The following is a 17,975-nucleotide window of genomic DNA, read 5'->3' on the forward strand; positions in this document are numbered from 1 at the left end:
ACTCCTCTTGAGACCCGAGCTCCTCTTAAGGGGCCCCGAGCTCTCTCTTAGGGAGCACCCCAGTTTTTGGCTAAGTGTCCCGAGGAAGAAACACCTCGGGGCAGCACCGTCGAGACTCCTGTTCGAACTTGCTTAAGGCCCCCCTCCAGTGCGGGCACCTCGGCGTACCTCGGTGCAAGGTAAACCTGCCCCTGGTGGTTCGGTGTACAATAGCTCGGCAGGCTACAGGGAGATCTGCTTGGCATCCTTGCCTATCGGATCCGGTGGCAGGGCTCGGATCCCTTGCCAGGCGGCGTTCTGCTTGCCGGGCGGCGTTCTGTTTGCCGTCTCTAAAAAGCATGGCGTGCCTGTCGATTCCATACTTTGCAATAGCAGTTTGTGGCAGCAACCTGCACCTGCCACACCTGCCCTGGCAGTAACGGCTAGGGTAGTGGCCGTTATGCCAGATATGGCCGAGCTCCGATATAAAAGAACCCCAACCCTCACGAAGCAAAGGGATTGAAGTTAGCACTTTCAACACTCTTAACTCTCTGCATCTTCTTTGAGTTTTCCTCAGAGTTCTAACTTAGCCATCAGAGTGTTCCCTCCGGGAGATCTCCCCGGGAACCCTTCACCTTCTTCTTATTCTCAGGTGCTGTCCATCACAGCTAGGAGCCAACTCTCAGCCAGCTAGGAGTGCCTAGATTGTGTAGCATCAGAGGGAGTTACAGGCTCTAAAGGGAACATGAACAGTCGGTGCAAAGAGGAAGATGATGAGTTGGCTTCAAAGAGGGGTAGAAATGTAATTTTACGGAAAGGTGGGAGTTGGGCTGACGAGAATAATGTGGGACATGTGGTAGAAGGTAGTTACTTGAATATTAAAGGTAAGCAAAAGAAGGGTATTTGAATATTCATCAAAAAAGAAGGGTATTTGAATGAAAAAGAAAAATCTGAAGTGGCAAGGCATTCTCATGCGCTGATTGATGACATATTATGTGGGGCTCACTTTTATAAGAAAAAGACAAAGCAGGATAAAACATTTGAACAGAAAAGGACATTAAAAGATAAAAGAATTAGGGGTAAAGTACTAAAGTTCGAAAAATGTCTAAATACCAGATGAAGATATTAATAATATCAAATACTGTATGACCTCTTCAGGGGTGTGACAGCAGAGGATTTCAAGGTGAAAGTTTTGAAGAACAAAAGCAAATATATAACAATCATTTTGAAATCAAAGAGCCTAGGAGAAGAGACAAGTCTTGTTTTACCAAAAAGATCAAACAGATCAAAAGATTAACTTCTAATTTATGTAACCAAAGTATTTTCCTGCTTGAAAGCTTTGATAGTGTGTCTGTTGTAATTATTTTAGAATCTTCAATGGGTGCTTCCAAGAGGTTGACCAAGTTGCTGATGATAGGCCATATCTGGAGTGAGATGATGCCATTGGAAGAGGAATAAATTCCAAATGATGTGGTGCTGCTGGTTTGGGATTATTTTAGCAGGGATGGAGGGGGGATTGTGTTGGTCGAGTAAGTTTAGGAGTAAACTTCTTGCTCGTGTTGTATGAAGTTTATTCTGGTTTTGGGGTGATCTGTTTGGAGTGCCAATAGAGGGGTGCTTATGTTTGCTTTCACTGTGGTTTGTTTTTTTTTCTTTCAATAAATTTTATCTTTACTATACAAAAATGCTACAACATCCTAACTAACTGATTTTCCAAATAGGTGGGTCTTTGTTCCTTTTCAACAGGAGGGTCCTTCGGTTTTTTCGTAGAGATGGTCATGTTTGGCGAAAAAAGAAGGATGGCAGAACTGTTGGAGAAGCACATGAAAGGCTTAAGGTTTGTTAAAGAAATTTACATAATACATAGTTATATTTATTTGCATTGTTACTTTGAAAAGCCTTTTTCTTCATGTTGTAGTAAGAAAAACCTCAATAGCCTGATTTGATAGTCAGCAATTATTTGGTGTTGGAGATTGCTCTTAATCTTGAAAAATTACTGCTCATAAATGAATTCTTAATATGACTTGATAATCATCAATTGTTTTTGACTAAAGAAATACAAGCTTTTAAGATAATCTTGGACATCAATTATGAAAACATAAGACTTGATAATGTTATTATTAAATTATCTTTGTTGTTTAGTTTTTGTTTGCATTCATTTATGCCTGCACATTTAGTTTGTTTTATTTTTCAATAATTATCCCTTTATATATATCCAACGAGTCCCTAAATCCTATTTTCTCATGCTTATCCAGTATGATACATGTATTTTGATGCATAACCATATTCGTATTAGCTGTGCAGTAACTTTCCCTTGTATATGGAATTCTCAATATATAGTTTTAATACAAAAAATGGCCAATAACTTATCCCCAAAATAATGATAACAGTCTTTACTATACAATGCTGATACTTGCCTTGGCCTCATGCCAAGATGACCATTCTCTCTCTCTTTCATGTGCAAATGCATGTATAATGCAACTAGTACTACTAAAAGCAAGAAAACAATAAAAGAATATAATTTACAGATATCTGTCTGTGAATGTATCTGTTTTTTTTCCCAGCAATTTTCATGCACATTTAAGTGTATTTAATTGTGTTGTTGAAAAATATCTGTACATGAGGATACTTGTAAATGCTGGATGGTAGTGGAATGAAATATAATACCTTACCTTTTCTCAAAGAAATATTGTATTGTATTTTTCTAAAACTGGTTTAGCAAATGCACTTAAGGTTTTGTCTAGGTCCAGAAGATCTCTTTTTATTTGGCATCTTTTGTATTGTGTATGGCTCTTTTTTCTCACATGTTTCTATGTGGCTAGGTTGGAAATGTTGAAGCTTTAAATTGTTATTATGCACATGGAGAGCAGAATCCAAATTTTCAGAGACGAAGCTATTGGATGCTTGATCCGTAAATGTCTCTTGCCTCTATTTGGTTGTGTAGTGTGTGTGTGTGTGTGTGTGCATGTATCTGTCTATCTATCTATCTATACACACACATATCCGTTATTTTGTAACCTTTCTGGTTATAACCTTAGAAGGTATAGCATATAGCTTGCATGTATATTTTGCTTCTTGAAATCATGAAACTTTAGATAATTCAAATTAGATTATAGGCATCCTATACACTTAAATTTTTCTTATTCTTTCCAATTTTTTTTCATGGTTTAGGCAACTTCTGTTGTTGGATTATTGTGGCCAATATTTGCTCTTATTATTATCACACAGAATTGTGATTCCTGGACTCATGATTGATACGCTTCTTTTCATAGGTGTTATTGAATTGAAGAAGCTTATAAACTGATTTCTACAGTGTATAGGAGTCTTTTGATAACAGCTGAAGTGGATGAACTGAATGACTTATGGTTGCCTTTCAGTGAATAAGTTATTAAGGAGGTCGTGATCTCCTTAATGGCAAAGCTGGTACCATTGAATGTTTTATTATTTAATTATTTTATCTACTAAAAGACAAAATTGTAAGTCATTAGTTCAGCAACTTTAGCCATTATCAAACAGCTTGTAAGGCCCTTTTTTTCCCAGTTGGTCTCAAAGTGGAACTGGGACTTATGCCAAATGAACTGAAACTGTGATTTTGATAAGATCATGCTACATTTGACACTGTGACACTTGTCTACTTGAAACACAAAAAGAATTGAAGAACACATTTTGTATGTTATAATAACGAAAAAGGTTGCCTTGGTCCCACTTTTTTTGTATTTTTTGAAGGGAGTTTATCATGTTTATTATTGGGATCCATACTGAAATCTGAATGATGTTAATGTTTGAAAGACATTAAAGAAGTAAAGAAATAATATTTAGACCCAATGTTTAACCCTCCTTTATGGAAGGTACTAAAATGACTATGGACATACCAACTATATGTTTATAATTTTTATATTGAAGTCTTAATTGTAAATTAAGTATATTAGTTTCATTAGATTTATATTTATATGCTAAAATTTTGTGGTTGTATTTGTATATTCATTCATATACGCCTACTCGGGCATGTATAACTTGTTCCTGCATAATCCATCCATTTACTACCTCTTTTATTTTTTGATAATAAAACTCGTTTTACAAGACTTGAACCCATGACCTCTTATTTTCATATATTACTTAATTACTACTAGTCCACCTCTTTACTTGAATCCATTTACTACCTTGTTTGAACTTAGTACTTTGGAAAATCTATGTTGGGGAGAGAACTGGCTCATAGAAATAAGCACCAATCAGAAAATCCTTATTAGATTTCACTGAAAGGTTTTTAGAAGTATACATAGTTACTAAAGTCTAGAAATAGGTTAGGAATTCCTTTGAGTGTATCAAATGAAAGATCATCCCTTTCAAGTTTAATCCCAAAATTTCATGAAAGAATATAGGGCAGTTTGGTTCTTCCCTCATATAAATTCAAGTAAGCCTGGAGACAGTGCTGTGAACCTTTGAGCCATTATATGTGGCACCATGGCTTATCCATGTTTCTTAACCAACACGGACAATCTTGGAGGTTTGCAATTTTTTTTTTGAATAGTAAATAAGAAAACAAATTCACTGAAAAAGAAAAATAGCTGAAAGGAAAGTATACAAGAAGTATTTGAGCTTTATGGTTCAAGCACCCATGATAAAACTCTAATTTTAGTCAAAAGCCTGACCACCTAAAATCAGAAAAGACTACAACAACCAAATACTCTGCAAATCTTCTGAGGCTTTTGTTTGTATTCTTCTTACTGAGAAGAATATGCTTCTTGGGTGCAAGGATCGAAATTTTGTGACATACCGGCCTGTATCAGCCAATACATATCGTATCGGTGACCCACCGATACACCACTTTAAGCTTGGTTTCAGGGGTTGACCTGTTTCAGGGGGTAGACAGGCCTTACACCGACTTGAACAGGTTTGAAAAAAAAACTAAAAATAAATAAATAAATAAAAGCACCCAATGATACAAACTGATACGCTCCATCCAGCGTATCAGCCTATATCGATATTTAGAACCTTGCTTGGTTTATTTATCTCTTAAAAGGACTAGAAACATAAAAATGGAATGGTTGGAAGGAAAAGTTGAAGTAGAGGAAGTTTGGAAGGCAGTGAATAATATGAATGGAGAAATCTTTGGGCCAGATGTTTTTAATATGATGTTTTAAGTCCTTCTGGAGCTCAATTAAAGAGGACACGATGGAAAGTATTTCAGGAGGTTTTATATATATATATATATATATATATATATATAAGCATGGAGGTTAGATATAATTCCACTTTTATAACACTAATCAAACAAGAGAGGGCTGTGTTGATGAAATAGTCTTGGCCAATTGGTCTTATATCTAGTCCATATAAGATCATGGCTAAAGTTTTGTCAAAAAGGTTAAAGAGGATATTATAGAATATACTCATATGGTTTTTGTGGAAGGTTGACCTGTTTTAGATGGGGTTTTAGTGTCAAGTGAATGAATTGATTCAAGAATAATAGAAGGAAGTTCAGGCCTGGTGTACAAAACTGATCATGTTGAATGGGGGTTATTGGAGGAGGTTCTGGAGGCAATGTGTGTGAAGGAATTGGTTATTTTCATGTATCTCAATGGGAGCAGTGTTTTAAAAGCGCAAGGCGCAAAAAAGGCGCAAGGGTCAATTTGCGCTTGAGGCGCAAGGCACAAAAATACAGAAAAGAATGCTAAAAAAATAAAAAAATGCCTCCTAGACCCAATGAACCTTCATCTTTCTTCAAGTCCATCTCTCAACTTTCTACTCACCAACCCTTTCCGTCAAAAGAAATTTGGTGTAGGCCAGTTCCCCCAAAAATTATGGCATTTTGTTGGAAAGTATTCCATGGGAAAGTTAACACTTTAGATAACCTACAAAAGAGAAGACCTTTCCTCTGTATTTCTCCTAATTGGCGTATCCTTTGTAGAGCTCACGGTGAGGATTGTTACCATTTATTAATATCTTGTCCCTTTTCTGCAGACCTTTGGGCTTGGCTACTTTCATTGTTTGGGGGTAGTTGGAGTCTACCAGCAGAAGTTCACATGCTCTTCAACCATTCTACCTTTTATTGGCCTACAAAAATAGGGAGAATTATGTGGAGATGTGCTCGTGCTGTTTTGATTTGGACTCTTTAGGAAGAAAGAAATCTTAGAATCTTTCAAGAAAAGGAAAGGAGCAGCCAAGATTTGAAAGACTGTGTGTTAAATAGGGCAATACATTGGCTGAAGACCTTGGAAATCTTTCATCAATTCTCCTTTAATGACCTCTGGAGAAATTGGTTAGCAGTAGCGAGGTGTTCATCTCTAAAGGGCAAATCAATTACAAGCTGGTCTCCTCCATCCAAAGGCTCACTAAAGTTGAACTTTGATGGAAGTAGCATGGGTAATTCAGGTTTATCTGGAATGGGGGGTGCTTTGAGAAATGCGAAGGGAGAGATTTTGTTGCTTTACTCAGGTCCCTTGGGATTTGGGAACTCCATCAGGACAGAACTCTTAGCTATTGTACAAGGGGTGCAATTTGCAAACCAGCTGGGGGTACAACAATTAATAATTGAGGGGGACTCGAAAGTGGTGGTGGGTTGGTTGAAAAATTCTGAAGAGGCTATGTGGCGATACAAGAATGAAATGAAGAAATTTAGTTGGTTGACAAGGAATATGTTGGTTACTGTACAGTGGGTGGGGAGATCAACAAATACTTTGTTAGATATGTTAGCTAAGCAAGGGGTAAATAAGGAAGAATTATTTTGGGCTCAGTTGTGATTTTTGTTTTTCTTTCCTAGTTTACTTGTACGTTTCAAGGAGGGGCTGCAGCTTGCGCCTCTCGTTGGGATGATGTATGAACTCACTCTAAATTTTTTTCTGAATCAATAAATTTATTATTATTCATCAAAATAAATAAATAAATGCCATAAAATAAAAAAAAAGCCAAAAAATTCAAAAAAAAAATATTAAACATAATATTAATAAAAAATATAAACTTAAATTTTAAAATAATGTTATTAAAAAACCTATTATCTAAAATTAAAATACATAAACATAAGATGTAAAGCATATTCAATTGAGAATTTAAAAATAAACTCAAACAAATAAAACATTTTCAATCATGTAAAACCTCTATTGTCTTTTTTCATTCGATTGCATTACTTCAAGTAGCTAATGTAATGTAAAGCATATTACATTCCTAATTCTATGAGCCGCCTTTGTGCCACACCCCTTGAGGCAAGCCCAAACAAGTACATGTTCGGTCTTAAATTCTTAGTTTTCACACAAAAAATAATGATTTTATAATTTTAATTGCTTTTTAAGAATACATTTTATTAGGATGAATCATGAATGAATGAACGACATTTTATAATACCAAAGCAATTGCCTATAATGAATGAATAACATTAGCAAATAGGGGCTGAGGCCAAAGGCACATCCGGCGCACCAGGCGTGCGCCTTTTGAAAGAGCTGCGCCTAGGACCTAGGCGAGGCACATACCCTGAAATGCGCCTCGCCTGAGGCGCACCTTTTAAATCACTGAATGGGAGTCCAAATAAATTATTTAATTTTAAATTATATCAAGGAGATTATGACAGGGTGATATCACCCCGTGTATTTGTATTGGTGGTAGAGGTTTTAAGCAGGCTTATTGCAAAAGGTGAGGAAGAGGGTCTGGTTGAAGGTTTTAAAGCTGGTAGGGAAGGACTGTTTTATTTTTGGGATCAGCAACACAAAGAAGATTTATTAATTATAAAAAGGAGTACAATAAGGAATTGTGGGCAAAGAGCAAGCTCAAAATCACTTTCAATATTTACAAAACAGCCCAAAACATGGAATGTCTCTGAATTCCTTGTTTAGCTAACCCATCTACCTTTCTGTTTGCAGACCTCCTAATCCACTTCATTTGGATTGTCATATCTTTAGAAACCTGCTTGAAGCGCCTGAATTCATTCTTTAACTGCCAAATTACTCATTCCCCCTTTTTCGGCCAGTCCACAACAATTTTGGAATCACCTTCAGTAATCAATCTGTCAATCCCCAATTCTTTAGCTTTCTCCACCCCATACATAGCTGCCAACAGTTTGATCTCACCACATCTCCATGCTGAACAGGGCCTGAAAACATGGCTAGAATATTTCCATTTTCCTCCCTGATTACCCCACCAATACCTGAAGGTCCAGGATTGCCCATGCAGCTGCCATTAAAATTTAATTTCTTTCATCCAGCACATGGAGGTGACCAGACCTCAATTATTTTTTGTCTTATAGAGGATGAGTGAGCTATTGATCCCCATGAGCTAAAAAAATCTTCAACTTTAAAGACTGCAAAAAGCTTTGAACTTTTCACCCAATGTGCCAGCCCTTAAGGTTATAACCTCTAACACAACTTCCTTACTCCTTTCTTTGTCTTCAAAGATTCTTAAGTTTCTTTCTTCCCAAATTGTCCATATCACTGTTGCTCTAGTGCATCTCCCCAAAATCCTGCCTCTTCTTTTAGAGCAGATAAAAACTAAAAAGATGAGAGTTGAATAATCCTTCCAAGTTATCAGGAGAGAACCACCTACAGCCAAAAAGAGATGAATCAACTCCCAAATAGAGATAGCAAAAGGAAAGGAAATAAGATGAAAAGCAGTCTCACCATGCAACTTACATAAGGAGCACCAGTTTGGGGACAAACACCATTTTGTTCTTTTTCTCTGGAGCAGATCATAGGTATTAATGGAACCATGGTACACTTCCCAACAAAGAGCATTGACTTTTGGAGGAATAGGCTAAGACCGTACTTAACAGGGAAAGAATGAGAAGGGGAGGTAGCAACAAGATAATTTAAAAAGGATTTGCAAGAATAAACACTAGAGTGATTAATTGTCTGAACCACCATCCCCTAACACCACTGATTTCAACATGTTAAGCAAAGCAGAAATGCTTGGAATTTCTGACTCTCTAAGATTTCTAGTAAAGCCCAGATTCCAATTCAAGCATGATTGGGAAGAGGACGAACTGAAAAAATGACACACCGGTTTTCCTTTAAAACTAGATGCTCAAAAAGAGAAGGAAAACCTCAGACAAGGGGGATTCCCCTACCCAGATATCCTCCCAGAACCTTATTCTTTGACCCAAAGCCAAACCGTACCTTATATGAGTGAGGAACACTAGAAGAATGTCATGGATAGCCTTCTAAGGAGCAGCCAAAGTAACTCTATGAAAGCAGCCCACATCTCACCCATTGTTTGACAGTCCATGGATACTTGAGATAACCTTACTCCATAACCTCTCATTTTCTTTAGGGAATCTCTAAAGCCATTTACTCAATAAAGCCAAAATTTCAGCCTAACATTTTCAATGCCCAATCCCTCTTCCTCCTTCAACTTTACCACCTTATCCAAGCTAATCAAGTGATCTTTCTTCCCCTCCTAGGCTCCCAAAGGAAATCTCTCATAATCTTTTCAATCCTTTTCGGGCATCCTAAAAACTGACACGAAGTACACTGGGAGATTTGCTAAAGTGGATTTGATCAATATTATTCTCCCTCTCAATGAAATATAATTCCTTTTCTAGCTTGCTAGCCTTTTCTCAAATCTCTCCACTACTGGGGTCCAAAAACTAACTGATCTAGGGTTGCCACCAAGGGGTAATCCTAAGTAACACAGAGGCCAATCCCCTTTCTCACAACCCAACGAGTCTGCCATTTCTCTTAGATCATCATCCCCCAAGTTGATTCTAGCTAAAACACTTTTAGACCAATTGATTTTCAAGTTGGAGGTCCTTTCAAAGAGCTTCACTACTAGCTTCAAATTTTCTACCCCTTCTCTGTCTTCCCTGTCACAAAAAACCAAGATATCATCTGCAAATTGCAAGTGGGATACTAGAACTCTATTTCTTCCTATTACCCAACCCTTAACCAGCTCCATAGAGTTAGCCTTAGAGATTAGCTTACTTAAGACCTCAGCTATCAGAGTGAACAGAAAGGGAGAAAGTGGATCACTTGTCTAAGACCTCTAAGCCCATCAATGAAATCAACTTTTGACCCATTGACTAAAACAGAAAAGTGGCCTGTTCCTAAGCAACCTCTGATCCATTTACACCATAATCCCCAAAGCCACATCTCCTCATAATGTTGATCAAGAAATCCCAATCCACTAAATCTTAAGCTTTCTCCAAATCCAATTTGATTGTTATTCCTTTCTTCTTTAACCTTTTTTGAGCCTCCACACATTCATTTGCAATTAGAATCTTATCAACAATTTGTATGTCCTGGATAAAAACCCCTTGGAATTGGGAAATGAGTGGGGGGAGGACCTTCTTAAGCCTTAGAGAAAGCACCTTGGCAATTATCTTATAGATACTAGTAACTAGGCTTATAGATCTGAAATCCCCTAGTTGGGTGGCATCTTTCTTCGTTGAATCAAGGCTAAGAAGGTTGAGTTCATCCATGGGCTGATTACTCCCCTACTGTGGAACTCCCTAAAAATTTTAATGAGGTCATCTTTAATTATTTCCCAACAATCTTGATAAAAAGCCATTATGAATCCATCAAGCCCAGGAGCCTTAGATCTATCCATGGAGAACACTACTTCCTTAATTTCAACCTCCTCAAACTTTTTCTCCAAAATCTCCTCTTGATTTTCTTCCAAACAATCCCATTCAAGCCCATCCAAAGACTACCTCTCATTGATTGGCCTACGATATATTGATCCGAAATGATTTGTAAAGGCCTTGGCAATTTCACCTTGATCTGTTACTTCAACCCCCCACCCCTCCACCCACCAATACAGACGATATTGAGCTCTTTCTTTTTCTACCATTAGCTAAAGCATGGAAATATTTTGTGTTTCCATCCCCTTCCTTAATTCACCTCTCTCAATAGGGTAATCTCAGGCTCCTTTTTAGAGACCATCTTCTCTCCCTATCATGATTGTCGAGACCACATTGCATCTCCTTCCTATCAATCTCCTCTATTTGTGAAATAATACTGTTTTTTTCTCTTCCAATCTCCCAAACTTAATTCTGTTCCATTTTTTAATTTCTCCCTTCAATATCTGCAATTTCTTTAGAAAATTCTGACCTTCCCACATACCCACCACTCCTTAACCTTTTCCTTGAATTCCGGATGGGTAAGCCACATGTTCCTCAAATCTAAAGGGAATTGGACCTCCAGCATTGGATCTTTGAAACAAGCAAGTTGGCCAGTGATCTAAGTAACTCAAGGCAATGTTTTTCCCATCAAATTCAGCCAGTGTTTTTCCCAGTCAAGAGACACCAAAAATCTGTCCAGTCTAGAACAGATAGGGTTAGCTTGAAGATTAGACAATGTAAAACAAGAATGACCTAAAGGGATGTCCCTTAACTCAAGATCCTCAATAAAGCTGTTAAATCTCCTCATGCTTGAGGTAACCCTTTGTCTTCTTCCATTTGATTCCTCCACAAACCTGATTACATTAAAGTCTCCTCCTAGGCACCATGGTCCCCCCCCCCCCCCCACAAGCCTCTAATATCTGCTAACTCTTCCCACATTACATTTCTTTCTCTATAAGAGTTTGGACCATAAGCATTAGTTAGGAACCATTCAAATCCATCCTGAGTATTTTTCAACTTAACTGAAACTGAGATTCTTCCCACTAATTTCTTCACTACACTTGAACATTTCCTCCTTCCAAGCTGTTATTATTCCCCCAGAGGCACCCCAAGCTAGAACCTAACTCCATTGAATATTTCTATCTCCCAAACACTTTTTATCCATTGCCTATCTACCTCCTGAATTTTGGATTCCTGGATAAGCACTAAGTCTGGTTTCTCTTTCTTCAACAGCTCCCAAATCAGCTTTCTCTTTGTAGCACTTCCCAAGCCCCTCACGTTCCAACTGATAACCTTCTCTGATCTAGCTAAGATTACCCTAGAGAACCTCTTCCTATAACCCTCCTTTTCTTCTTCCTCCTCTGGCACTAAACTCTTTGTCCCCTTCAACATCATTAATAAGCTTTTCTACTTCATTCAGTTTTCTCCTTCTTTTTCCTCCTCCCACTTTTCCTTTTTTATTTTTTTATTTGAGGGCTCACTTCCTTAGTTTTCTCTACATTAAGCCCCATTCTTCCAGCTAGGTCCTTCATCGGGTCTTCTTTCTCTTGTATCCTCTCCCCCAAGATACCTACTTCAGATCTGATCTCAGTTCCTTGTTCTTTGCTCACAGCATTCTCATTTTTTTTTTCTATTTCTGTTTTTTCCTTTGATTTTTCTCCCTCCTTCCTATATTCTTCACTTCTCATGCTTTCCCCTGAATCCTCTATCTCCTTTCCATAATCTGTCTTTGGACCTCCCTCTAAGCCTACCCTAAACTTACTCATAGCAATATTAGAAGGATCCATGGACCTTTGCACAGCAAGGACTGGATTTGGGCTGTTTGCAATAGCTTTAGAGGAAAAGTCAGTAGCAAAACTGAAATCACTAAGGTTACAGGCAATACTAGAGATCAAAGGAGGATCTTGTTTGAAAGGTTGGACTTTCTCAGATTCCTGGTTACCTTGAATTGGATCCTAGAAGCCAATTGGACCAAAGCCAATTTTCTCTGTTTGGTTGCTTTCCTTGGTTGCATTATCCTATCCCAACCTTGGTTCAATGCCCTTTACTGGTGTATCCTTTAAAGTTTTATAGTTCCCTTGCTCAATCACCATCCGACTCTCCAAGTTTTGCTTCTCAACTGAGGGAGCACTTTTAACTATTATTCGGTTACAGAAAGGTCCCCACTGATCTTGGATCAGATACATCAGACTCACATCATTTTGTAATTTCCCTACTAAAGAATCGTCGGCCTGAGTGCAGGAAGACTCACCGAGTTTTATCCCCCTACCCAAGCTGTTTATCTACTTTAATATCAGAGCACACCTCAACTTGTGACTCACTAACCTTCTCCCCCTCAAACAGAGCACTGATATGCATATCCTTTTTGTCCTCCAAGCAAACTTGGATAGTTTCATCAATACTTCCTGTAGAGAACACTGATGTGGGCCCCACGGCTGTGGTCCCCACTGTGTTCATATGACAGCACGCATGTACTCTTTGGTAGTTATGTCAGTGTTAGTTGGTAGTTATTTCAGACAGCTTGTTATTTCAGCTCATTATTAGTTTATTTGCCATGTAAGCATTAAGGGCAATTCTGCCTTTTTCTACAATTAGTAAACATATAAATATTAAGAGTAGGGCGGCAGATTCATTATTCTGTCCCTCTCTCTCCTTTCTAAAACCCTTGTGTACTTCTGTTTCTTTTTTCCTTCTTTCTTCTTCTTTTTCTTCATCTGAAAACCTTTTTACTTTTGGATTCAAAACTGATTGTAGTCTTGATCGACTACTTGGTATCAAAGCCAATCTAGGGTTTCTCACGTGTGTCTAGTCCAGCCGACCACATCAGAATTGCCTAGGGCTGGAAGCTTAGAAAGAACTGTTCATGGCTGATTCTTGGAGGTTACCAGAAGGGTTTAGCAGCTGTCCGAAGGCTTGTAGAGGCTTGGAGAGTATTTTGGTAATCAGGAAGAATCAGAGAAAGTTAAAAGGATCGATATTAGGGTTCAGGCCAAGATTGAAGGTGGCGATCAGAGTTTTCTGGGTAAGTTTTTATCTTTCCTTGAGATCGTCATTAGTCGAAGATAGGTTGGACTTATCTAGGAGGAGCGGCTGAGCTCCCCTTTATTTCCTCAGAGGCGATCAGCGTTCTCTGATTTTTTTAGGGTTTGTCCTTAACCCTACGACCAGATTTGACTGTGAACCTATTTGGAAGGTGCGGCTGAGCACTGTTTCTGTTCTCACAAAGATTTCCTTAACCCTATGATCAAACCCTAAATCTGTTTCAGCATTCCAGATTGTTTTCTAAGTGAGTTCTAGACTTGTTTCGGCTGCAAAGCCTGTTTTGGGGGGTGAGAACCTTTATCAAGAATTGGACTGCTTACATTCTGAACTGTCGATTGGTTTCAGATCAGATCCGAACTGAGTTCATACAGAATTCTGTTTCCCTTGTTTGTGGAAGACCTAGGCTGACTGTGATCAGTTGTTTAAGTGTTGTTTTCTATTACAGTAGCTCTAACAGTTGTTGATTACTGATTCTTAACCAAGAATGGAGTTCAAGAATCAGGGGGAAGGTGTTTTTGGGACTAGCGATTCTGGTAATATGTTTGAGACTGCATTTCAGATTACAACTGTGAGGTTTGATGGATCCAACTATTTAAAATGGGCCCAATCGGCCATGATGGCTATTGGGGGAAGAGGAAAACTTAGCTACCTATTGGGAGATGTGAAAGAACCATCTAAGGAGGACCAAATGTATACCAAGTGGGTTCAGGAAAACTACTTGGTTATGACATGGCTGTGCAACTCTATGTAGCCACATATCAACCGAAACTATTTGTGGGCAAAAACAAACAAGGAGATCCGGGATGTCATGAAAGAGACCTACTCCTAACCCCTTAATGTTGCTAGAGCCTATGAATTGAAGTGTGAGGTTAATAACCTCAAGCAAGGAGAGAAACCAGTCTCCGTTTACTTCTCTACTCTGAAATCTCTGTGGCATGAAATTGACCATCTAGAAACACTTGAATGGGAAAGTCAGAAAGATGCACAGACTCATAGAAAGCAAGTTGAGACTAATAGGGTGTTTGAGTTCCTAGCTGGTCTGAATTCTGATTATGATATTGTGAGACAACAGATACTAACAAGGGACAGTGTGACCTTATCTCAAGCCTACTCCTTGGTGCATAGTGAAGAGGCTAGGATAAAGGTTATGATGCAGCATTAGCCCTGGTAGCAGTTAAACCTAAGTCTGGGGGTGATACAGAAAGGGATATGAAGAAGGAAGATAAGCGGGATTTAATGTGTGAACATTGCAAGAAGCCCAAGCATACTAAAGACACATGTTGGAAGCTGCACCCTTATCTAGTCCCAGCAAAATTGAGGAACAAAAGGGGTAATGCTCATATGGCTGTTAATACCGATTCTACATCCTCATCGAGCACAAAAGGCACGCCCCTAGACACCTTAGCTGCTGTTCGGGCTGCCCTACTACAGTTGAAAAAGGAGGTTGGGAATTCAGCTCAGTCATCTTAGTCATCAACTCCTGCCACATCAGCCTTTGCTCATTCAGGTACTCGGGCCTCAGCTTACCATGCTTCAGCTCCAGGTAACACTGAACATTGTTGGGTAATTCCTCCTGTTCATACTTTTGATGTTTCTTGCACTGCTTGCTGTTTGAGTAAAAGTCATGTTTTACCATTTCTTCATACATCTGAACATGCCACTAAACCTTTTGAGATAATACATAGTGATGTTTGGTCCGCTTCTATTACTTCACGATTGGGATACTGATATTTTGTATTGTTTATAGATGATTGTATCAGATATACTTGGATTTATTTTCTACGGCACAAATTGTCACACTTAAATTATTTCATACTATGGTGCAAAATTGATTCAAGTGCAATGTGACTATCCATCCACTCAGATTCAGGGGGAGAATATAGAGACAGAGACTTTCAGGCCTACTTGAGGAGTTATGGAATTCAGTCTCAGCGCAGCTGCCTAGACACTCCACAACAAAATGGTGTGGCTGATGGAAGAATGGACATGTTCTCAATGTTGTGCAAACATTACCACAGGAATCTCATACTCCAACTTCGTTTTGGGTAGAAGCTGCCAGTATAGCCGTGTATTTGATCCATTTTCTTTCCTTTGTTCTAGGCAACATTCCTCCCTTCCAAAAACATTTTGGTCACCCCCAAAATTTCTCTAGTCTTCATGTTTTTTGTTGTCTTTGTTTTGTACATCTTCCTGTTCGTGAACGATCTAAATTAACTGCTCAGTCTGCTATGTGTGCCTTTGTGGAATATAGTCCTGACCACAAAGGATTTTTGTGCTATGATCCTGCTATTGTCGTATTCGGATTTTCCGGAATGTTGTGTTTTTTGAATATATCTCCTTCTTTGCTGGGTTGCTAGATTGTCTACTCCTTCCATCTCTGTTTTGCAGGACTTTGATTTAGATGACACTACTATTTCCTCGACTGAGAGAGATTTTCTCGTCTTCACCCGCAAGCGGCTATGTGTCCCAGTCCCTGCCTACAACTCCCCTTCCACTTGGTCCAGAGCATCCATCTCCGATATCCCCTATAAGTGATACTTTGACCCAAGATCCTCTTATTTGAGATAGTAGTTCGGTTATTCCACTTCGTCGTTCTACCCGTATTTCTCGACCCCCTGACCGTTATGGTTTTCCTTCAAACCATAGTTCCTTTTTTGCTGTACTTTCTTTCACAGATATCCTTAGATCTTATTAGTAAGCCATTAGAAGTTCTTAGTGGAAAGAAGCCATGGATGCCGAAATTCAAGCCCTTCATGAGAATGATACTTGGGATCTTGTGCCAACTCCTCCAGATGCTTCTATTGTTGGAAGTCATTGGGTCTATACGATCAAACTGAAGTCAGATGGTTCCCTTGATCGATATAAGGCCTGGTTAATTGCCTAAGGAGACAATCAGGAATATGGGATTGATTATGAAGAAACATTTGCCCCGGTTGTTAAGATCACCACAATTCAGACTCTTATGGCCATATCTGTTGTTCATTCCTGGACTATTTACCAATTAGATGTCAAGAATGCTTTTCTTCATGGTGAACTGAAGGCGACAGTCTACATGAAACCTTCGCCTGGATATTGCATTGATCCTTCACGTGTTTGTCACCTAAAAAAGTCTCTATATGGTCTGAAGCAAGCACCCGGGGCTTGGTTTGAGCGCTTCCGGGATGTTGTTGCGGCTGGGTATATTTAGAGTTCCTCTAACTACTCTCTCTTTGTTAAGAGAAGACCCCAGGGTATCACTGTCCTCCTATTGTAGGTTGATGACATGCTTCTAACTGGGATGATCATGATGGCATTTGTGAGCTGAAGTCCTTACTTCATAACTTATTTCACATGAAGGACCTGGGTCATCTTACTTCTCGGGTTTGGAGGTTCATTGTAGTAGTCGAGGGTATTTCATTTGTTAACAAAAATATGCCTTTGCTCTTGTCAAATTAGTTGGAATTACATATGAGAAACATGTTGATACCCCCTGGAGCTGAATGTCAAGCTATCTAAATCCGAAGGGCTCATCCTTCCTGATGCTACCTTGTACCGTTAGCTTGTTGGCTCTTTGATCTATCTTACTATGACCGGGCCTGATATTTCCCATGCTGTTTAGGTCATCAGTCAATTTGTCTTTGCTCCACAACAACCTCATATGGTTGCTGTTCGCCGCATCATTCGTTATGTTAGAGACACAACCTCTTAGGGACTGTTTTTCTCTTCCTCATCATCCATACAGTTGAAGGTTTACACTAATGCCGATTGGGTTGGTTGTCCTGACACTCGCTGATCCACTACTGGGTGGTGCGTCTTCATGGATGACTCCCTCATCTCCTGCAAGTGCAAGAAATAGCAAAGTGTCTCTAAGTCTTCTATTGAAGCCGAGTATAGAGCTATGTCTTCTACATGTAGTGAGATTGTTTGGCTGAAGTCTTTTTTCATGGATCTCGGTACTCTTCTTCCTACTCCTACCCCTCTGTATGCTGATAACACCAATGCTATCAAGATCGCATCTAATCCTGTCTTTCATGAGAGGACTAAACATATCGAGGTGGATTGTTGCTTTATTAGAGACCTTCTTGTTGCAGGCTTTATATCTCTTCCTCATGTAGCCTCTCACATGTAGATTGCCGACATCTTCACCAAGGCTATGACTAAAAGTTGGCACCTCATTCTTGTGGGCAAACTGATGCTGATGTCTACGCATCAGTTTGAGGGGGAGTGTGAAGATATACCTTGATGTACATTATTAGAGTAGTCCTTGTTGTACAGTATTCTTATTATTTTATTTGTTCTTTTTATCTTTCAGCCCTGTAAGGGCATTCTTGTAATTGTACATATCTTTTATCTCTTTAATATAAAAGAGACTCTTTGGGGTGGGGGTCGACTATTCTTGACACCCTTAATTCTGTTTTCTTCTTGCTCTCAATTCGGT

At 38.9% G+C, this 17,975-nt stretch overlaps 1 protein-coding gene across 2 annotated transcripts in view; it reads left to right on the forward strand.

Moving 5' to 3' along the window:
- Window positions 1-17,975, forward strand: part of LOC148862454 (calmodulin-binding transcription activator 4-like) — a 62,991-nt gene that overhangs the window by 13,134 nt on the left and 31,882 nt on the right. The window contains exons 3-4 of one of the 2 annotated variants that reach the window (XM_088976127.1): window positions 1,701-1,816; window positions 2,802-2,890. In XM_088976127.1, coding sequence (XP_088832253.1) covers window positions 1,701-1,816; window positions 2,802-2,890 — 205 coding nt within the window. Of the gene's footprint in view, window positions 1-1,700; window positions 1,817-2,801; window positions 2,891-14,839; window positions 15,102-17,975 lie in introns of those variants that run through there. The other variant, XM_088976128.1, reaches the window with a different exon arrangement.

Source organism: Nelumbo lutea, chromosome 3, assembly GCF_056320005.1.
Source record: "Nelumbo lutea isolate HS-2025 chromosome 3, American lotus-T2T, whole genome shotgun sequence".
NCBI classification, from domain to species: domain Eukaryota; kingdom Viridiplantae; phylum Streptophyta; class Magnoliopsida; order Proteales; family Nelumbonaceae; genus Nelumbo; species Nelumbo lutea.